Source organism: Pristiophorus japonicus, chromosome 5 (assembly GCF_044704955.1).
Source record: "Pristiophorus japonicus isolate sPriJap1 chromosome 5, sPriJap1.hap1, whole genome shotgun sequence".
Lineage (NCBI taxonomy): Eukaryota > Metazoa > Chordata > Chondrichthyes > Pristiophoridae > Pristiophorus > Pristiophorus japonicus.
The window spans coordinates 106903068-106926219 of NC_091981.1; the positions used below are offsets into that span (position 1 = coordinate 106903068).

General features: G+C 43.3%; 1 protein-coding gene across 2 annotated transcripts in view; it reads right to left on the reverse strand.

Moving 5' to 3' along the window:
* The window catches only part of cpvl (carboxypeptidase vitellogenic like), a 127187-nt gene that overhangs the window by 40220 nt on the left and 63815 nt on the right, over positions 1 to 23152 (reverse strand). For both annotated transcript variants that reach the window (XM_070880836.1, XM_070880835.1), the window contains one exon: positions 21527 to 21625. In XM_070880836.1, the coding sequence (XP_070736937.1) occupies positions 21527 to 21625 (99 nt within the window). The remainder of the gene's footprint in view (positions 1 to 21526; positions 21626 to 23152) is intronic.

Consider the following 23152-nt stretch of genomic DNA (forward strand, 5'->3'; position numbering starts at 1 on the left):
GCAGTACAGAGGGACCTGGGGTCCTTCTGCATGAAACACAAAAACTTAGTATGCAGGTACAGCAAGTAATCAGGAAGGCATACAGAATACTGGCCTTTATTGCAATGTGGATAGAGTATAAACACAGAGAAGTCCTGCTACAATTGTACAGGGTATTGGTGAGGCCACACTTAAGAGTACTGCGTGCAGTTTTGGTCTCCGTATATAAGGAAGGATATACTTGCATTAGAGGCTGTTCAGAGAAGGTTCACTCGGTTGATTCTGGAGATGAGGAGGTTGACTTATGAAGATAGGCTGAGTAGGTTGGGCCTACACACATTGGAGTTCAGAAGAATGAGAGGTGATTTTATCGAAACATAAGATAATGAGGGGGCTCGACAAGGTAGATGCAGAGAGAATATTTCCACTCATAGGAGAAACTAAAACTAGGGGACATAGTCTCAGAATAAGGGGACCGCCCATTTAAAACTGAGATGAGGAGGAATTTCTTCTCTCAAAGGGTTGCAAATCTATGGAATTCTCTGCCCCAGAAAGCTGTGGAGGCTTGGTCATTGAATATATTTAAGGAGGAGATAAAACAGATTTCTGAGCGATAAGGGAATAAAGATTTAGGGGAAGCGGGCAGGGAAGTGGAGCTGAGTCCATGATCAGATCAGCCATGATCTTATTAAATAGCGGAGCAGGCTCGAGGGGCCAGATGGCCTACTCCTGCTCCTATTTTTTATGTTCTTATGTACTCACCAATGATCTATATCGACATGTCTGGTTCTAGAGTGACTATGTACATCATCCTTTACGTTACAAAATAGCATCAGCAACATCCATCATTTTCTGTTGACAGATGAATTCTTTCCAATCCCCCATTCCCACAACTAATGGATTTTAATCATCATGGAATTTCACAAATTCGAGTCAGATTAAAGCTACACCTTTGAATGCTTGCTTTTTGTCTGCTACCCATCAAGTAAAATCTTTCAAAAGTCCAAAATTAAATTCTACAAAATGAGTTATGCCACACTTCCATAATTCTTACATATCCAAATCGAATCTGAAGGCTGCATACAGGACTAGGAAGGATCCAAGATTGAGGATGGAGGAAAGAAAGGAGCCTGATCATCGGTCAGAAATTCCTCAAACAGGAAATCCTACACACCAGATTTTTGACTTTTGATGGAGGTTGGGAAGAGAAAACAGAAGGCCCGTTTTGTAGGGTAGAGGACAATAGGATACCATTTCAGGATCACATATGTTCTTTATTTGTGTTGCACTGCAACTTGTAGAACTGGCATTTGTAATAGTACACATTTTCGGCTTTACCGATCTTGGGGCGCTAATTGTGGCGGGGTGGTCCCGATACTGCCTGAAAAAAGTAGGCACCTTCGACTGGAAATTTTGGCACAAAATGAGGATCCATGATCAGGGGCTTTAAATCAGACGTTACACAATGGACTTAGTGCGCCCTAGCCAAAAATCGTGACGTTAAAAGAGGCGCCCATTTTGCGCATGCGCAGTCGCATTTTTGTTTCCCCGGGTGCAGATGTTATTTCAGGGTGCGGCAGCTGCCTCCGTGCATGCACAGATGACCCGCCCGACTTCTGGCACTTCTGCAGAGATGGAGCAGCAGGAGTCCAGGCAGCGTGTCAGGCGTTTCTCAATGGAGGCTGCTGAGACCTTAGTCCACACAGTGCAAAGGAGGTGGACATCACTCCATCTGAACATAAGAACATAAGAATTAGGAACAGGAGTAGGCCATCTAGCCCCTCGAGCCTGCTCCGCCATTCAACAAGATCATAGCTGATCTGGCCGTGGACTCAGCTCCACTTACCCGCCCGCTCCCCATAACCCTTAATTCCCTTATTGGTTAAAAATCTATCTATCTGTGATTTGAATACATTCAGTGAGCTAGCCTCAACTGCCTCCTTGGGCAGAGAATTCCACAGATTCACAACCCTCTGGGGGAAGAAATTCCTTCTCAACTCGGTTTTAAATTGGCTCCCCCGTATTTTGAGGCTGTGCCCCCTAGTTCTAGTCTCCCTGACCAGTGGAAACAACCTCAATGCCTCTATCTTGTCTATCCCTTTCATTATTTTAAATGTTTCTATAAGATCCCCCCTCATCCTTCTGAACTCCAACAAGTAAAGACCCAGTCTACTCAATCTATCATCATAAGGTAACCCCCTCATCTCTGGAATCAGCCTCGTGAATCCTCTCTGTACCCCCTCCAAAGCTAGTATATCCTTCCTTAAGTAAGGTGACCAAAACTACACGCAGTACTCCAGGTGCGGCCTCACCAATACCCAATACAGTTGCAGAAGGACCTCCCTGCTTTTGTACTCCATCCCTCTTGCAATGAAGGCCAACATTCCATTCGCCTTCCTGATTACCTGTTGCACCTGCAAACTAACTTTTTGGGATTCATGCACAAGGACCCCCAGGTTGTAATTTCTCCCCATTCAAATAATATTCCCTTTTACTGTTTTTTTTCCCCCAAGGTGGATGACCTCACACTTTCCGACATTGTATTCCATCTGCCAAACCTTAGCCCATTCGCTTAACCTATCTAAATCTCTTTGCAGCCTTTCTGTGTCCTCTACACAACCTGCTTTCCCACTAATCTTTGTGTCATCTGCAAATTTTGTTACACTACACTCTGTCCCCTCTTCCAGGTCATCTATATATATTGTAAACAGTTGTCCCAGCACCGATCCGTGTGGCACATCACTAACCACTGATTTCCAACCCGAAAAGGACCCATTTATCCCGACTCTCTGCTTTCTGTTAGCCAGCCAATTCTCTATCCATGCTAATACATTTCCTCTGACTCCGCGTACCCTTATCTTCTGCAGTAACCTTTTGTGTGGCACCTTATCGAATGCTTTTTGAAAATCTAAATACACCGCATCCATCGGTACACCTCTATCCACCATGCTTGTTATATCCTCAAAGAATTCCAGTAAATTAGTTAAACATGATTTCCCCTTCATGAATCCATGCTGTGTCTGCTTGATTGCACTATTCCTGTCTAGATGTCCCGCTATTTCTTCCTTAATGATAATTTCAAGCATTTACCCCACTACAGATGTTAAACTAACCGGCCTATAGTTACCTGCATTTTGTCTGCCCTCTTTTTTAAATAGAGGCGTTACATTAGCTGTTTTCCAATCCGCTGGTACCTCCCCAGAGTCCAGAGACTTTTGGTAGATTATAACGAATGCATCTGCTACAACTTCTGCCATCTCTTTTAATACCCTGGGATGCATTTCATCAGGACCAGGGGACTTGTCTACCTCGAGTCCCATTAGCCTGTCCAGCACTACCCCGCTAGTGATAGTGATTGTCTCAAGGTCCTCCCTTCCCACATCCCTGTGACCAGCAATTTTTGGCATGGTTTTTGTGTCTTCCACTGTGAAGACCAAAGCAAAATAATTGTTTAAGGTCTCAGCCATTTCCACATTTCCCATTATTAAATCCCCCTTCTCATCTTCTAAGGGACCAACATTTACTTTAGTCACTCTCTTCCGTTTTATATATCTGTAAAAGCTTTTACTATCCGTTTTTATGTTTTGCGCAAGTTTACCTTCATAATCTATCTTTCGTTTCTTTATTGCTTTCTTAGTCATTCATTGCTGTCGTTTAAAATTTTCCCAATCTTCTATTTTCCCACTAACCTTGGCCACCTTATATACATTGTTTTTTAATTTGATACTCTCCTTTATTTCCTTGGTTATCCACGGCTGGTTATTCCTTCTCTTACCGCCCTTATTTTTCACTGGAATATATTTTTGTTGAGCACTATGAAAGAGCTCCTTAAAAGTCCTCCACTGTTCCTCAATTGTGCCACCGTTTAGTCTGTGTTTCCAGTCTACTTTAGCCAACTCTGCCCTCATCCCACTGTAGTCCCCTTTGTTTAAGCATAGTACGCTCGTTTGAGACACTACTTCCTCATCCTCAATCTGTATTACAAATTCAACCATACTGTGATCACTCATTCCGAGAAGATCTTTTACTAGGAGATTGTTTATTATTCCTGCCTCATTACACAGGACCAGATCTAAGATAGCTTGCTCCCTTGTAGGTTCTGTAACATATTGTTCCAAGAAACAATCCCGTATGCATTCTATGAATTCCTCCTCCAGGCTACCCCGTGCGATTTGATTTGACCAATCGATATGTAGGTTAAAATCCCCCATGATTACTGCCGTTCCTTTTTCACATGCCTCCATTATGCCCTTGATTATTGCCCTCCCCACCGTGAAGTTATTATTTGGGGGCCTATAAACTACACCCACCAGTGACTTTTTCCCCTTACTATCTCTAATCTCCACCCACAATGATTCAACATTTTGTTCATTAGAGCCAATATCGTCTCTCACAACTGCCCTGATATCATCCTTTATTAACAGAGCTACCCCACCTCCTTTCCCTTCTTGTCTATCTTTCCGAATCGTCAGATACCCCTGTATGTTTAATTCCCAGTCTTGGCCACACTGCAAACACGTTTCTGTAATGGCCACCAAATCATACCCATTTGTAATGATTTGTGCCGTCAACTCATTTACTTTATTTCGAATGCTGCGTGCGTTTAGCTAGAGTGTTTTAATACTAGTTGGGGGAGGGAGGCCGCTGTCAACAATTTTCAAACAGATATGGCATGAAATTGCCCAGGAGGTGTCTGCGGTAGACAAGGTTGCCAGAACTGGCACCCAATGCCGCAAAATGTTCCAACGATCTTACCAGAGTCGTCAGGGTGAGTACCCTTCACATTTATTTATACCCGCTATCCTTCCATCATAAATGTCAGACACTAGGTGAAGTCTTTCATGTTTCTGCCCATTCTCAAAGTCTTGCAGCCTGTGGTGTGGGTTTCACAATGCATCAGAAAGTTGAAGGCTGACTTCTCCAACCATTGCTTCTTAATTAAGGATGCACATACCCTCTTGTTCCCCAATCATTGAGAACCTTCCTTACAATACACTCCCACTACAGATATGGGTTTCATAAAGATCACCTGCAGCCCCTGTGCTATCTCCCTCTCCCCTCCTACCAATCGCTCACAAAGCTCATGCAACATCCACACAGATTGAAGTGAAGACAATTGCACATTCACACAGTCTCAGCTGTTGAACTTTGGTAGGCATATGTGGCACAACAGGAGGTGTACCCTTTCTGAACCCTTTCTATTTTTCTCATTGCATGCGAAGCTGTCACACAACAGACGTGAGCAGTGCCGTACAGGTGGGGGTCCGCCTCAGATCCTGGACTTAACAGATATCAAGGAATGGCTGTCTGCCCTCATTGGAGCACCAGCTCGGACAGTTGCCGGGGGCGATGCTGAACTCCCTTCAGTTAGTGAGAGTATGTAAATGGATTGTGTGACTGATGTGACTTCATTGAGGTACGATGAAGTGGCATCAGGCCTTCACATGTACATGTGCAATGCCACCTTCCTGCTATTACCCTGCCCCCCACCCTGCCGATAACCACACGTCTGTTGTTTTCTGCTTGCAGAAGAATAGCCACAACTGCGACAGGCGTCCAGGGAACCATCGACATCAGGCCATGGGGGCGATGATGAGGCATTCGATGATGCTGCAATGCCTGAGCTGCAGGGCCCACCAGTTGGCCTATCCAACGAAGCATATCTGGGGACGAGCCAAATTTCCTTGGCTTTGAGTCGTCAGAGACTCCTAGACTCAGTCGCCTACAGTAAGGCGCAGCGAGAAGGGAATCTCGGAGGCCAGCTCTCCGGAGGGTGAGTCAGCAAAGTAGGCCTGCTCAACAGCAGGCAGGCATGGAACTGGACTTGGTAGAAATGTCCAGGAAAAACACAGACATGCACCTTGAGCTCATGAGTGTATTGGGTCGGATCCCAGAGAGTATCGACAAGCTTTCTGCGACTGTTGCGGAGGCAGCATCACAAATTGTCGGTGCAACTCAGGGCTCCAGTGAGGCCATCATTGCCCACTCACAGAGGCAGGTGGCCTCCAGCAGTGACAGTGGTGTTCCAGAGTCCTCTCTTCCAAAGAAAACAACACCAGCCTATCCAATCTTGCCTCCTAGCTAAAATTCTCCAGTCCTGGCAACATCCTCGTAAATCTCCTCTGTACCCTTTCTAGTGCAATGACATCTTTCCTGTAATGTGGTTACCAGAACTGTATGCAGTACTCTAGCTGTGGCCTAACTGGTGTTTTTTTTAAAGAATTCCAACATAACCTTGCTGCTCTTATAGTCTACGCCTCGGCTAATAAAGGCAAGCATCCTGTATGCCCTCTTAATCACCTTATCTACCTGTCCTGCTACCTTCAGGGATCTGTGCATATGCATTCCAAGGTATCCCTGTTTTTCCACACTTCTCAGAATCCTACTATTTAGTGTGTATTCCCTTGCCTTGTTAGCCCTCCCCAAATGCATAATCAAGAAATAATAGGAGCTTGTAACAAAGGAATGCAATAATCGTGAGGGATTGGGAAAATCAAATTGGCAAAGGTAGTCTGGAGGATGAGTTCCTGGAATGTATTCGAGACAGTTTCCTAGAATAATTGGTCATGGAACCAACCAGGAAACAGGCTGTTTTAGATCTTGTTTTGTGTAATGAGATGGAATTAATTAGTAATTGTATAGTAAAGGATTCCCTAAAGAAGAGTGACCATAATATGATAGAATTTATCATTGAGTTTGAGAGTGGCATTCTTCAGTCCGACACTGGAGTTTTAAACTTAAACAAAGCCAATTACATACGTATGATGGCGAGCTGGCTGAGGTAGATTGCAAAATTAGATTAAAAGGTATGACGGTAGATAAGCAGGGGCGAACATTTAAAGAAATATTCCAAAATTATGAATATACATTCCATTGAGAAATAAAAACTTAACATGAAAAGTGATCCATCCATGGCCAACTAAAGAAGTTAAGGATAGCATTAGATTAAAAGAAGAATAGGAGTAAGTCTGAGAATTGCGAGAGCTTTAGAAACCAGCAAAGGATGACCAAAAAACTGATAAAAATGGAGAAAATTAAATATGAAAGTAAATTAGCAAGAAATATAAAAACAGATTTTCAGAGCTTCTACAAGTATGTAAAAAGGAAGGTAGTAACAAAAGCAAGCATTGATCCCTTCGAGGCTGAGACAGAAGAAATTATATTGAGAACAAGGAAATGGCAGAGACTTTAAACAAATATTTTGTATCTGTCTTCACAGTGGAGAAGACAAAAAGTATTTGGGAAGACCCAAGATAGTGGGGAACCAAAGGGCTAATGAGAGTGAGGATACTTCAAGTCTTCTCTTCTTGGGCAGTCCCTCAGAGGAAAAGGAGGTGGGGTAGCATTGCTGGTTAAAGAGGAAATAAATGCAATAAGCAAGGAAGGACATTAGTTTGGATGATGTGGAATCTGTATGGGTAGAGCTGCGGAATACCAAAGGGCAGAAAACACTAGTGGGAGTTGTGTACAGACCGTCAAACAGTAGTAGTGAGGTTGGGGACCGCATCAAACAAGAAATTAGGGATGTGTGCAATAAAGGTACAGCAGTTATCATGAGTGACTTTAATCTACATATAAATTGGGTTAACCAAACTGGTAGCAATACGGTGAAGGAGGATTTCCTGGAGTGTATTAGGGATGGTTTTCTAGACCAAAATGTCGAGGAACCAACTAAGGGCTGGCCATCCTAGACTGGGTAATGGGTAATGAGAAAGGACTAATTAACAATCTTGTTAATTAAGAGGCCCCTTGGGGAAGAGTAACCATAATATGGTAGAATTCTTTATTAAGATGGAGAGTGACACAGTTAATTCAGAGACCAGGGTCCTGAACTTAAGGAAAGGTAACTTCGATGGTATGAGACGTGAAATGGCTAGAATAGACTGGCGAGTGATACTTAATGGGTTGATGGTGGATAGGCAATGGCAAATATTTAAAGATCACGTGGATGAACTTCAACAATTGTACATCCCTGTCTGGAGTAAAAATAAAACGGGCAAGGTGGCTCAACCGTGGCTAACAAGGGAAATTAGGGATAGTGTTAAATCCAAGGAAGAAGCATATAAATTGGCCAGAAAAAGCAGCAAACCTGAGGACTGGGAGAAATTTAGAATTCAGCAGAGGAGGACAAAGGGTTTAATTAGGAGGGGGGAAAGAGAGTATGAGAGGAAGCTTGCTGGGAACATAAAAACTGACTGCAAAAGCATCTATAGATATGTGAAGAGAGAAAGATTGGTGAAGACAAATGTAGATCCCTTGCAGTCAGAAACAGGTGAATTTATAATGGGGAACAAAGAAATGGCAGACCACTTGAACAAATACTTTGGTTCTGTCTTCACGAAAGAAGACACATATAACCTTTCGGAAATACTAGGGGACCGAGTGTCTAGCGAGAAGGAGGAACTGAAGGAAATCCTTATTAGTCAGAAAATTGTGTTCGGGAAATTGATGGGATTGAAGGCCAATAAATCCCCAGGGCCTGATAGTCTGTATACCAGAGTACTTAAGGAAGTGGCCCTAGAAACAGTGGATGCATTGGTGATCATTTTCCAACAGTGTATCGACTCTGGATCAGTTCCTATGGACTGGAGGGTAGCTAATGTAACACCACTTTTTTAAAAAAGGAGGGAGAGAGAAAATGGGGAATTATAGACCGGTTAGCCTGACATCAGTAGTGGGGAAAATGTTGGAATCAATTGTTAAAGATGAAATAGCAGCGCATTTGGAAAGCAGTGACAGGATTGGTCCAAGTCAGCATGGATTTATGAAAGGGAAATCATGCTTGCCAAATCTTCTAGAATTTTTTGAGGATGTAACTAGTAGAGTGGACAAGGGAGAACCAGTGGATGTGGTGTATTTGAACTTTCAAAAGGCTTTGCCAAGGTCCCACACAAGAGATTAGTGCGCAAAATTAAGGCACATGATATTGGAGGTAATGTTTGACGTGGATAGAGAACTGGTTGGCAGACAGGAAGCAGAGAGTAGGGATAAACAGGTTCTTCTCAGAATGGTAGGCAGTGACTAGTGGGGTGCCGCAGGGCTCAGTGCTGGGACCCCAGCTATTTACAATATACATCAATGATTTAGATGTCCAAGTTTGCAGATGACACTAAGCTGGGTGGCGGTGTGAGCTGTGAGGAGGATGCTAAGAGACTGTAGGGTGACTTGGACAGGTTAGGTGAGTGGGCAATGCATGGCAGATGCAGTATAATGTGGATAAATGTGAGGTTATCCACTTTGGTGGCAAAAACATGAAGGTAGAATATTATCTGAATGACGACATATTAGGAAAAGGGGAGGTGCAATGAGACCTGGGTGTCATGGTACATTAGTCATTGAAAGTTGGCATGCAGGTACTGCAGGTGGTGAAGGCGGCAAATGTCATGTTGGCCTTCATAGCTAGGGGATTCGAGTATAGGAACAGAGGGGTCTTAATACAGTTGTACAGGGCCTTGGTGAGGCCTCAGCTGGAATATTGTGTTCAGTTTTGGTCTCCTAGTCTGAGGAAGGACATTCTTGCTATTGAGGGAGTGCAGCGAAGGTTCACCAGTCTGATTCCTGAGATGGCGGGACTGACATATGAGGACAGACTGGATCGACTGGGCCTGTATTCACTGGAGTTGAGAAGAATGAGAGGGGATCTCAGAAACATAAAATTCTGACTGGGCTGGATAGGTTAGATGCAAGAAGAATGTCCCCAATGTTGGGGAAGTCCAGAACCAGGGGTCACATTCTAAGGATAAGGGGTAAGCCAGTTAGGACCGAGATGAGGAGAAACTTCTTCACTCAGAGTTGTTAACCTCTGGAATTCTCTACCGCAGAGAGTTGTTGATGCCAGTTCATTGGATATATTCAAGAGGGAGTTAGATATGGCCCTTGCGGCAAAAGGGATCAAGGGGTATGGAGAGAAAGCAGGAAAGGGGTACCGAGGTGAATGATCAGCCATGATCTTATTTAATGGTGGTGCAGGCTCGAAGGGCCGAATGGCCTACTCCTACACCTATTTTCTATGTTTCTATGTCATGGATGACTTAATTAATATTAGAGAAAAAAGTACTTGGGAAACTTATGGGACTAAAAGTTGAGAAATCTCCTGGACCTAATGGCCTACATACATCCTAGGGATCTAAAATAGGTGGCTGCAGAGATACTAGATACATCGGTTGAGATCTTCCAAAATTCCCGAGATTCAGGAACGGTCCCAGCGGATTGGAAGGTAGCGAATGTAACCCCATTATTCAAGAAAGGAGGGAGAGAGAAAGCAGGGAACTACAGGCCAGTTAGCCTGACATCCGTCGTCGGGAAAATGCTGAGATCAATTATTAAGGAAGTGGTAACAGGGCACTTAAAAAAATCATATGATTAGGCAGAGTTTACATTGTTTTATAAAAGCTAAATCATGTTTGACAAATTTATTAGAGTTTTTTGAGGATGTAACTAGCAGCATCGATAAAGGGGAACCAGAGAATGTAGTCTATTTGGATTTTCAAAAGGCATTCGTTAAGGTGCCACATAAAAGGTTTTTTGCAAGATAAGGGCACATGAGATTGAGGGCATGGATAGAGGATTGCTTAATGGACAGAGGATGGGAATAAACAGATAATTTTAGATTGGCTGGCTGTAAGTAGTGGGGTGCCACAAAGATCAGTGCTTGGGCCTCAGTTATTTACAATCTATATTAATGACTTCGATGAAGAGACCGAGTGCAATGTATCCAAGTTTGCTGACAATACAAAGCTAGTTGGGACAGCAAGGTGTGAGGAGGACACAAAGAGCCTGCAAAGGAAATATAGACAAGTTAAGTGAGTGGGCAATAAGGTGGCAGATGGAGTATAATGTGGGGAAATGTGAGGGTATTCACTTTGGTAGGAAGAATAGAAAAGCAGATTCTTTTTTTTTTAAATGATGAGAAACTATTAAATGTTGATGTTCAGAGTGATTTAGGTTTCCTAGTACAAGAAACACAGAGAGTCAGCATGCAGGTACAGAAAGCAATTAGGAAGGCAATTAGCAAGTTGGCTTTTATTGCAAAGGGGTTGGAGGAAGTGGAAGTCTTGCTACAATTGTACAGGGCCTTGGTGAGACCACACCTGGAGTACTATTTTGGTTTCCTTATCCAAGGAAGGATATACTTGCCTTAGATGTGTGCAACAAAGATTCACTAGATTGATTCCTGGTATAAGAGGGCTGTCCTATGAGGAGAGAATGAGTAGATTGGGCCTGGACTCTGAGTGAAGAATGAGAGGTGATCTCATTGAAACATGTAAGATTTTAAGGGGGATTGGCAGAATAAATGTTGGGAGATTGTTTCCCCTGACTGGAGAGTCTAGGACCAGGGGTCATAGTCTCAGGATAAGGACTCAGCCTTTTAAGACTGAGATGTGGAGGAATTTCTTCTCTCAGAGGGTTGTGAAACTTTGGAATTCTGTGCACCAAAGAGCTGTGGATGCTCAGTCATTCAATATATTCAGATGGATTGATTTTTGGACTCGAGGAATTCAGGGATATGGGATAGGGCAGGAAAGTGGAGTTGAGCCATGATCTTATTGAATGGCAGAGCAGACTCGAGGGTCTACTCCTGTTCCTATTTCTTATGTTCTCACATTTCTCAGGATTGAATTCCATTTGCCATTTTTCTGCCCACCTGATTAGTCCATTGATATTTTCCTGCAGTCTACAGCTTTCTTCCTCAATATCAAACACATGGCCAATTTTTGTACCATCTGCAAACTTCTTAATCATGCCCCTACATTGCAGTCTAAATCATTGATATATACCACAAAAAGCAAGGGACCTAGTACTGAGCCCTGCGGAACCCCACTGGAAACAGCCTTCCAGTCACAAAAACACTAGTTGACCATTACCCTTTGCTTCCTGCCATTGAGCCAATTTTGCTTGGACCCCCATGGGCTTTTACTTGTCTGACCAGTCTGCCATGTGGGACCTTGTCAAAAGCCTTGCTAAATCCAAGTATAAAAAAAATATAAACTGCTATACATTATCTGCTTTAATATCCAATTATTCAAAACTCAGCTATTTTTGAACCGTTCCTAGTAATAAGTCATATTATATTTTATTGAACTCCTATTTTGGACACCAAAATCTATTTATTCATGGAGCAAACTAAACAGCACAACATAATTTACAAATGTGGCAGAAAATAAAGTCATTTTAAGAAAAATTGAAGCAAAGGTTTGAATACAATGACGCTTTCAATTTACCATAAGATGTACTTTCCACAAGTGTAACTCATATACATCAGAAACAGAACTGGCATAAAACTATGGAATCAGTTCATAGGCGTCAGCTTTCAATTCCATGGCAATGACTCAATCGGATTCCAGAGTAATAATCTTACTGAAGGATTGTTAAATTGGAAGTGTTATGTTGGCAGTTTGCTAAGTGTAATATGTTATGTATATCAATGTGTGCCCCGAGGTTCCCACCCATTATTCATCAAACCTTTCTCGGTTTCTGGTCTTCAGAAGATGGAAATTATTCACATTCCAAGATGGTAACGAAAAGGAATTGGAGGGAAAGGGGTCATGGTATTTCGACAAACTTTGTCACCTAACTGTGAAACGGATATTATTGCTCTTGAGAAAGAGAGGATAAGTCAAGGTGATTCCAAGGATTTTTTTTCAGTGTGCTAAGCATCTAGTTTTACAGGCATATTGGTAGGGAGCCAGGAGTTTGCCTGCCAACCTTTTTAACCTGGGACTGGAACCTAGAGAAGAGGGAAAGTACAAAGGTATACAAACTTTGTGTTAGAGTTATTTCCATAGTATGTTTTGAATTTCTATTGCAGTGAATAAATATTACATAGAGCCAAGCACCAGTAACTGCTAACCTCCTCTACACACTACCTGTGAAAGCCAAGCATTTTGTGCAACATATTGGACAGTACAGCTTAAAATGCAACATGAAAAATATTATATTGCTACCGCACAAGGTGCTTGACAGGCTGCATATGGCGTACTATGTGCAGTAATCATCAGAAAGATAGTGGACCGGATTTACGGTCAACGGTGAACGAATGCCGCCAATCATTCATTACACTTACCATCAGAGGCAGTCCCTCGGAATCGAGGAAGACTTGCTTCAACTCTAAAAATGAGTTGATAAGTGACTGAATAGTCCAATACGAGAACCACGATCCCTGTCACAGGTGGGACAGACAGTTGTTGAGGGAAAGGGTGGTTGGGACTGGTTTGCCGCAAGCTTCTTTCCGCTGCATGCGCTTGATTTCTGCATGCTCTCGGTGATGAGACTCGAGGTGCTCAGCGCCGTCTCAAATGCACTTCCTCCACTTAGGGCGGTCCTTGGCCAGGAACTCCCAGGTGTCAGTGGGGATGTTGCACTTTATCAGGGAGGCTTTGAGGGTGTCCTTGAAATGTTTCCTCTGCCCACCTTTGGTTCGTTTGCCGTGAAGGAGTTCCGAGTAGAGGGCTTGCTTTGGGAGTCTTGTGTCAGGCATGTGAACAATTTGGCCTGCCCAGCGGATCGAGTGTGGTCAGTGCTTCAATGCTGGGGATGTTGGCCTGGTCGAGGTCGCTAACGTTGGTGCATCTGTCCTCCCAGGGGATTTGCAGGATCTTGCAGAGACATTGTTGGTGGCATTTCTCCAGCGACTTGAGGTGTCTACTGTACATGGTCCATGTTTCTAAGCCATACAGGAGGACAGGTATTACTACAGCTCTGTAGACCATGAGCTTGGTACACTTGGCCCACAGGCTTGCTATTGGCTTTTACACTGGAACTTGCTGTGATTAGAAATCCAATTTAGTGCAATGCTGTCTACAGGGGATCTGGGAACTATGTGAAAAGGGCAAGCAACTGTGGCCAGAAATTGGCGCACTTACTGCCATGAGTCACTAGCGCGATTTAGTCTAAAAATGGCGACCGCCACTCTAGTGCCCGTCTGTGGTGTGGGATTCCGTGCCGCCATTTTGGTGAGGGACTTAGTGCTGCCGATAGCAGTGCTGGCCCTGGCAATGTAAATTAAGAGAGGTTAACATCAGTCACGCCGACTTAACGTCACCTCAGCGAACTTGGACTTTAGCGCTGAATTCAGCGCTGGGTCCTAAGCTCACCATGAATACCCAACATTCAGCACTGTCAGCACCGCTTAAAAGGGACACGCACATCTTTTAGATAAGTTTGCATTTAAGCTTTTGGACTGGATGTTTTATTTAATTTTTAGTAGCTTGGTGCAATACACATTAGACGTTTTTAAATTGTGCAAGGAATGCATGGAGTGCTGCTGGCTGCTTGCAAGGTCTCGGATGGTAAAGGAAAGCTTCTGAAAAGACAGAAAATGCAGTAAATACTCAACAGGTCAGACAGCATTCAAGGAGAGAGAAATAGAGTTAACGTCTTAGGTCGAGATGCTGTTGAGTATTTCCAGCATTTTATGCTGTCATTTCAGATTTACAGCATCAGCTCAGAGGAAGAAGCAGAGAAGGAAGAAGCCAAAGAGGAGGAAGCAGAAGGAAGGATGCAACCAAGGCAGCCTCTTTCTGGCCAGGATATTCAGAATGGAATCATCCGCCAGCGGTACCAGTGACCACAGCACTGCTACCAGTGACAAATGTGAGCATTTGTCCCACACCTTACTGTCCCTGTGTTACTGACCATGAGTATTCCTGTTCACCACAATGCTGAAATAAAAACCACCACAAAGCAAACTTTCCAATCCAACTTTATACATCTATCCATCCAATATGACATGAAGAAATCAACTAATCATCCTTATGCATTCCCTTAGTGACTGTCTTATGTGTGCCTTTGCCTACGCATCGAAAACCTCACGGGGGCACTGCCGGGATAAGTCCCAACTTTTCCTTGGTGAATTTAGCTGTGGTAGTCCCTCTCCAGCAGCCCGCATGCTGCTTCCCTCTCTGCTGGAAAGTCACCTGCGGCCCTTTGGTAGGTAAATCGTTTTATTACTTATTATTGTTTTTAAATGTCATTTTCCATGATCTGCAGTATTTAGCTTTTCATATAATTTTATTGATTATTAGTGTTTTTATGTCATATCCCATCATCCGCAGTATTTAGCTTTCATATAATTTTATTAATTGTTTTGGCTCCATTAAACTTGCTGAGTGCTGCTCAGAGGTTTGCACATAATTTTGTACAACTTTCAGGTCTGACTCTTTAATGGAGTCCTGTGGCTGCAGAGACCTGCTTGGCAGGGTTCACCCTGAGGACAGGAGGAGTGTTGGGAGGGCAACACCTGGTACACCTGCTCAGAAGCAGGGCAGCACGAAGGAGAAGACATCGCCGTCAGCACCGTGCAGAGAGACAGCGGGCAAGGGAGGCAGCAGCCATGATTCGTTCATTCTGCGCCAGACCAGTGTGCCCGCCGTCTTGGCCGGCACAAATCAGGACTGCGGTTGACTGCTTGGGGACAAGGGATATCCCCTGTCCACTTGACTGGTTACTCCACTGCGGAACCCCAGGACAGCGCCAGAGCATGCATACAATGACGCTCATTGTGCCACCAGGTACATCATCAAGCAATGCATAGGTATCCTTAAGCAGAGGTTCCGGTGCATGGACCACTCTGGTGACACCTTGCAGTACTCTCAACGGGTCTTCATAATCGTCGTGTCTGCTGCATGCTGCACAACCTGACCATCATGAGGGGTCAGCCGCTGGAGGTCGAGCCAGCAGTACCACCTGATGATGATGAGGAGGAGGAGGATTCCCATTGCCCCAGAGCTAGGAGGCGTCAACCCATCGCCACCCTGGAAGGGTCGGGTGCAGACTGACCAGCACCATCTTGGGAGGGTGCGTCCTCACATATATGGAGGTGCCTGACACCTCCCCTGCAATCTCCCTCCATGCATTATGTACTGCCTGTCTGCCAGGTCTCCCCACGTCAGGAAACAGTATTCTTCTTCTGACCTCCACACCATCCATTAGTGTCTCCAGCTCCATATCAGTGACCCTGTTGGCTTTCCTTGCACCTCTTACATCAGCCATCCTTCCAAACTCCTTCCCCCCTCAGGGCCTTGCTACAAACCCTGGCCTTTAAAAAGGCCAAGGAGCAATTGGCTCATTAGAAACCCTTACCTGCATGCTGAATTTCTCAGTGGTGATAACACTCAAATTAAGACAGCCACACCACTGAAAACTCCACTTTGGAACGGTTCATTAGTGCTGGAACCCATTTGTTCACTTTTGGGGCTGAATATGGGGTGGCCCAGCCATGAAAAAATGTCGGTGCTAATGGCCACAAAAGGGTGGGGGGAGCACCAGTGGTACTGAATTTCAGGCCCCAAAGATTTATCACGGCATTAAAAATTCACTTACACTGGAATGGACAAACCCTAACTTCTTCTGGCATGTCCATGTGTTTCAATACCGACAGTCTCGGCGAGATACCAGTATAGCGGAGCTTCTGGAGGAGCAAGGCAACTCGGACAGCAATTTTCTGATTTCCGCATTCAACTGCACATGTGCAGTCGAGGGAAGTTCTTGTCCGATTTACTCTTCAATAACAGTGAGTGCTGAGAGCCTCACTGTTATTTTTGCTGTAAAATTCGGGCCATTAGTGTCACACAAAAGGTAAAGAGATGATAAAACAAGAGAATTCCAGGTATCAGGAAAGATAAAGAAAGTTGGCCGTGTTCTCTTTGGAAAAGAGGAGATGTTGAGGTTGAAGTAGAATTATGAAGGAACATAGTAATATATAGGGACCAGGAAAGACCATCTGGTCAGCCTCAAATTTCTCAAACTGAATATATAGTGATCTGGGCAAATTGTTCACAATGGCAAAGTACAAAGAGTGAGGAAAACAAGTTGGAAAATTAAGGAGTTAGAAGTCAGAAGGGAAGTCAAGTGAGATTTTTTAAAATATAAAGTAACTAATAGATTTGTGGAATAGATTACCTGGGAAGGCCAATGAAGTGAATATAAATGGGCTCAAGTGGCAATTAAATGTGTTTCTCCAGAGCAATATGGTGAGAAAACAGGTGGGACTGAAAGTCTGAAAGGTTTGGGCAATTATTCTGATAGTGTTTAATACCTTCAACCACACCATCCTGCTTCATTCTACCATGCCTTTCCCACTCCTATCTGTCCCACTATGGTCAGCGCATCACCAGCCATGGCCTCTCTTCACACTCCCATATAGCCAGTCCCAGAATCTGCCAAGGACCAGTTATTGGCTCGTCCTCTTCCTCATCTACATGCTTCCTCTTGGAACATTATCTACCAACGTGGACCAGCTTCCATATGTATGCTAACGATTTGAAGGGAGGGATTCAAATTCCTGGGACATTGGAACCAGTTCTTGGGGAGGTGGGACCAGTACAAACCGAACGGTCTGCACCTGGGCAGGACCAGAACCACTGTCCGAGGGAGAGTGTTTGCTAGTGCTGTTGGGGAGGGGTTAAACCAATATGGCAGAGGGATGGGAACCTATGCAGGGAGAGAGAGGGAAGTAGAATGGGGGCAGAAGCAAAAGATAGAAAGAAGAAAAGTAAAAGTGGAGGGCAGAGAAAACCAAGGCAAAAATCAAAAAGGGCCACATTACAGCAAAATTCTAAAGGGGCAAAGTGTGTTAAAAAGACAAGCCTGAAGGCTCTGTGCCTCAATGTGAGGAGTATTCATAAGGTGGATGTATTAACTGCACAGGCAGCAATTAACGAATATAATATAATTGGCATCACGGAGACATGGCTCCAGGGTGACCAAGGCTGGGAACTCAACATCAAGGGGTATTCAACATTCAGGAAAAATAGAAAGGAAAAAGAGGTAGCATTGCTGGTTAAAGAGGAAATTAAAGCAATAGTAAGGAAGTACATTATAGCTTGGATGATATGGAGTCTGTACAGGTGGAGCTGCGGAATACCAAAGGGCAGAAAACGCTAGTGGGAGTTGTGTATAGACCACCAAACAATAGTAGTGAGGTTGGGGACAGCATCAAACAAGAAATTAGGGATGTGTGCAATAAAGGTATAGCAGTTATCATGGGCGATTTTAATCTACATATAGATTGGGTTAACCAAACTGGTAGCAATACGGTGGAGGAGGATTTCATGGTGTGTTAGGGATGGTTTTCTAGATCAAAATGTCGAGGAACCAACTAGAGGGCTGGCCATCCTAGACTGGGTTATATGTAATGAGAAAGGACTAATTAGCAATCTTGTTGTGCAAGGCCCCTTGGGGAAGAGTGACCATAATATGGTAGAATTCTTTATTAAGATGGAGAGTGATACAGGGAATTCAGAGACTAGGGTCCTGAACTTAAGGAAAAGTAACTTCGATGGTATGAGACGTGAATTGGCTAGAATAGACTGGTGAATGATACTTAAAGGGTTGACGGTAGATAGGCAATGGCAAACATTTAAAGATCACATGGATGAACTTTAACAACTGTACATCCCTGTCTGGAGTAAAAATAAAACGGGCAAGGTGGCTCAACCGTGGTGAACAAGGGAAATTAAGGATAGTGTTAAATCCAAGGAAGAGGAATATAAATTGACCAGAGCATGCAGCAAACCTGAGGACTGGGAGAAATTTAAAATTCAGGCGAGGAGGACAATGGGTTTAATTAGGAGGGGGAAAATAGAGTATGAGAGAAAGCTTGCTGGGAAAATAAAAACTGACTGCAAAAGCTTCGAGAGATATGTGAAGAGAAAAAGATTAGTGAAGACAAACGTTAGTCCCTTGCACTCAGATTCAGGTGAATTTATAATGGGGAACACAGAAATAACAGACCAGTTCAACAAATACTTTGGTTCTGTCTTCACGAAAGAAGACACAAATAACCTTCCGGAAATACTAGGGGACCGAGGGTCTTGTGAGAAGGAGGAAGGAAATCCTTATTAGGCGGGAAATTGTGTTAGTGAAATTGATGGGATTGAAGGCCGATAAATCCCCGGGTCCTGATAGTAAGGAAGTGGCCCTAGAAATAGTGGATGCATTGGTGATCATTTTCCAACAGTCTATTGACTCTGGATCAGTTCCTATGGACTGGAGGGTAGCTAATGTAACACCACTTTTTAAAAAAGGAGGGAGAGAGAAAGTAGGGAATTATAGACCGGTTAGCCTGACATCAGTAGTGGGGAAAATTTTGGAATCAATTATTAAAGATGGGACGAGCAGCGCATTTGGAAAGCAGTGACAGGATCAGTCCAAGTCAGCATGGATTTATGAAAGGGAAATCATGCTTGACAAATCTTCTGGAATATTTTTGAGGATGTAACTAGTAGAGTGGACAAGGGAGAACTAGTGGATGTGGTGTATTTGGACTTTCAAAAGGCTTTTGACAAGGTCCCACACAAGAGATTGGTCTGCAAAATTAAAGCATATGGTATTGGGGGTAATGTACTGATGTGCATCGAGAACTGGTTGGCAGACAGGAAGCAGAGAGTCGGGATAAATGGGTCCTTTTCGGAATGGCAGGCAGTGACTAGTGGGGTGCCGCAGGGCTCAGTGCTGGGACCCCAGCTATTTACAACATACATTAATGATTTGGATGAAGGAATTGAGTGTAATATCTCCAAGTTTGCAAATGACATTAAGCTGGGTGGCAGTGTGACTTGGGTGTCATGGTACATCAGTCATTGAAAGTTGGCATGCAGGTACAGCAGGCGGTGAAGAAGGCAAATGGTATGTTGGCCTTCATAGCTAGGGGATTTGAGTATCGGAGCAGGGAGGTTTTACTGCAGTCGTACAGGGCCTTGGTGAGGCCTCACCTGGAATATTGTGTTCAGTTTTGGTCTCCTAATCTGAGGAAGGACGTTCTTGCTATTGAGGGGGTGCAGCGAAGGTTCACCAGACTGATTCCCGGGATGAAAAGACTGACATATGAGGAGAGACTGGATTGACTGGGCCTGTATTCACTGGAGTTTAGAAGGATGAGAGGGGATCTCATAGAAACATATAAAATTCTGACGGGGCTGGACAAGTTAGATGCAGAACGAATGTTCCCAATGTTGGGGAAGTCCAGAACCGGGGACACAATCTGAGGATAAGCAGTAGGCCATTTAGGACTGAGATGAGGAGAAACTTCTTCACTCAGAGTTGTTAACCTGTGGAATTCTCAACCACAGAGAGTTGTTGACGCCAGTTCATTGGATATATTCAAGAGGGAGTTAGATATGGCCCTTACGGCTAAAGGGATCAAGGGGTATGGAGAGAAAGCAGGAAAGGGGTACTGAGGTGAATGATCAGCCATGATCTTATTGAATGGTGGTGCAGGCTTGAAAGACCAAATGGCCTACTCCTGCACCTATTTTCTATGTTTCTATGTCTCTATGTTTCTAAATCATGAATAGGTCAGCATTTCCTTCCAATTGAACAGTGGAATGACCAAAGGCATCTTTTTCGGATCCTGCCAAAGATTCTGCTCCTTTTCCACTAGCTCAATCCTCCTCCATTGCCACATGCTTCGGGTGAATCTGGCCACATTAAAGGTTGATAACATATTCAACCCAGTGCTGAGCTTCAAACTCTACTCCAAAATTATATACTTCCACCTCCACACTATCAGCCATGTCATCCCTATCTCTCAATCACCATCGTCAAAACTTTTATCCACACTTCTATAACTTCTAGATTCCTTGCCAGCATCCCATCCTCAACAAACTCCAACTTGTTCAAACCTCAACCATCATCATCTTCCCCTGCACTAAAACTGGCCACCCATTGCTCCTGTCCTCACTGATTGCATTTGTTCCTTATTCTCCAATGCACTAAAATTCTCATCATCATCTTCAAATCTCTCTATGACCACATTACACCCTACTTCTGCAAACTCTTCCAGCCTTATCTCTGCTCCCACACTGTAAACTCCTCCAATTCTGGCCCTGTGTGCATTGCCCCCATATTTCACCCCATAACTGATTATTCAGTCAATTCAGCCCCACACACTGGAACTCTCTCTAAATGCCACTGCCTCTCTCCTCACCTTCAAAAAACTTCTTAAAACCCTTCTTTTCCTACACACGTAAAGGGCCATCAGATGTTTTCTAAAAGTGCTAAAAAGTGCTACTGCAGAAACTGTCCTCACTCCGAATATAAACAAGGTGAGTTTGATGCCAAGGAACCACTATATATGGAACTTTTCTTATGGAACTGGTTTCATATTATAAAAGGTAAGAATTAGTTTACAGAAGTCTTATAGTAAGGGTGGAGTGGATAATAAGAACATAAGAAATAGGAGCAGGAGTAGGCCATTTGGCCCCTCGAGCCTGCTCCGCCATTCAATAAGATCATGGCTGATCTGATCCTGGCCTCAACTCCGCTCCCCATAACCTCGACTCCCTTATCGTTCAAAAATAGGTTCCATGTCCTGCAATAGATTTCCTAGACTACAGTAACTGCTTTTACTGGGTTAGTTGATTTTCACATTAATACATTTTCTGATTTATGAATGGTTATACTTTGGAAATGTTTTATTGAAGTGACCCATGTTATGCCACAATACTACCTTGATGCAGGATGGTATCAGGTAAAATTTTTGACTATATAGAAGACATCCTACAATTCATGAAACTGATAAGAATGTTTTTAGATGTTATTCACTCACCGTACACTGCAGAAGATTGTAGTAGTTGGTACACCCTGTGACATTCTTGTAGAAGGACGGATATTGAATTGTGTCACCATTCAACAAAGTATCAAAGACCTAAAATAATGTAATAAAACACAGAAAACATGAAAGATTATCACTTCTGTATATTAAGATTCATTACTTATTTGTAAAATAGAACTGAAAAATATTTATCAAAGACATGGAGGCTTGATTTTCTACAGTAGTAAAAAATAGTCACATGACTCCTGGTTGACTCGGTGAGTAAATGTCGCGTAGAAAAAGTAAGTCATACCAAAACAGAAGGTCCCAGAATCGACCGCTGGTCCATTCTGAGTTAGCTGGTCTCAGGGTAGAAATGGAGGATGAAGGGAGGTACAAGTGACTTCAATGTGTCAGGGATAGCAGAAAGAGCTAGCCAGCGTTTCCACTCCGGAGTTTTAGCCAATGATTCTTGCCAGAAATTGTAAGGATGAAAGGTTGAGAACAGGTTCAGGCTACAGGTGATACTTTCACATTTATACCTTTACTGAGTTGCCTATATCCCCTCAAGATCTTGTTTTATGCATAGTGCAATGTCTGCTGTCAAGGAGCACGGTACCTGTGGTGATTTATAGAATGTTATGACACAGAATCAGGCTATTAAGCCAATCACATCTTTGCTAGATTCTGTCAAAGAAAACATTTCCTCTCTAAGGTTTTCCTACCTACAGCATAATTTGAAATAAATACTCCTACCTACAAATACTGCCACATTATAGAACATATCAGCACTCAGATTAACCTCCAGGAATGAAATGGATGTCAATTCCTCTTGCAGGAGAGAAAATGCTCCCGAACTATCCTATAACTGAAGTGTGTGTGGCAGTACAGGCACCAAATATGTCTCAGTACCCCTAGATTAAGAAAGGTTCCTGCAGAGGGGGCAAAGGAGTTCTTCCATCTTCAGTATAATTCTCTAATTGGGTGGCTGCACTCCAAATTGCTAGTCACATAGCCAGTCAAGAAGCAACACAGCAATTGTTGAAGCCACCTGTCTAATCATCTTAGATCAGAATCCTGGTTGATAAATGCTTGAGCATCTAAGTATCCAAATAGTATTGCTTTGTATGGTAACCACATAAAGGCTGCCATATATGGATAGGTCATTTTTGGCATTTATATCATTTCCCTCTTTTCCTTTCTCCCATAGAATTCATTTGCAAAATTGGGTCTGTATTGCATTCCCTTTAACTTAAAGCAGCTGCAACACAAATGTATTCTTATAGTATCTTAAGAGGCATGACATTCTAAACATTTTTGTTCTATTTAAAGATGTAACCTTTACTTAACTCATCACATGCAGAGATAGATTCAGAGATAGCCATCCACAAGATAATTACTTTTTTTTTCTATATTAAACTATTATTTTGCACGTGGTTTATGATTAAAAATGGAACATTCCAAAATAATTGCTTTGATTAGCATATAAAGAACAGTTTACCTGAAGGGTTTAGATAGTGTAAATAAAGATAAACTGTTTCCTTTGGCTGAAGGGTTGAAAACCAGAGGGCACAGATTTAAGGGGATTGGCAAAAGAACCATGAGGAAAAGCTTTTTTACGCAACGAGTGGTTAGGATATG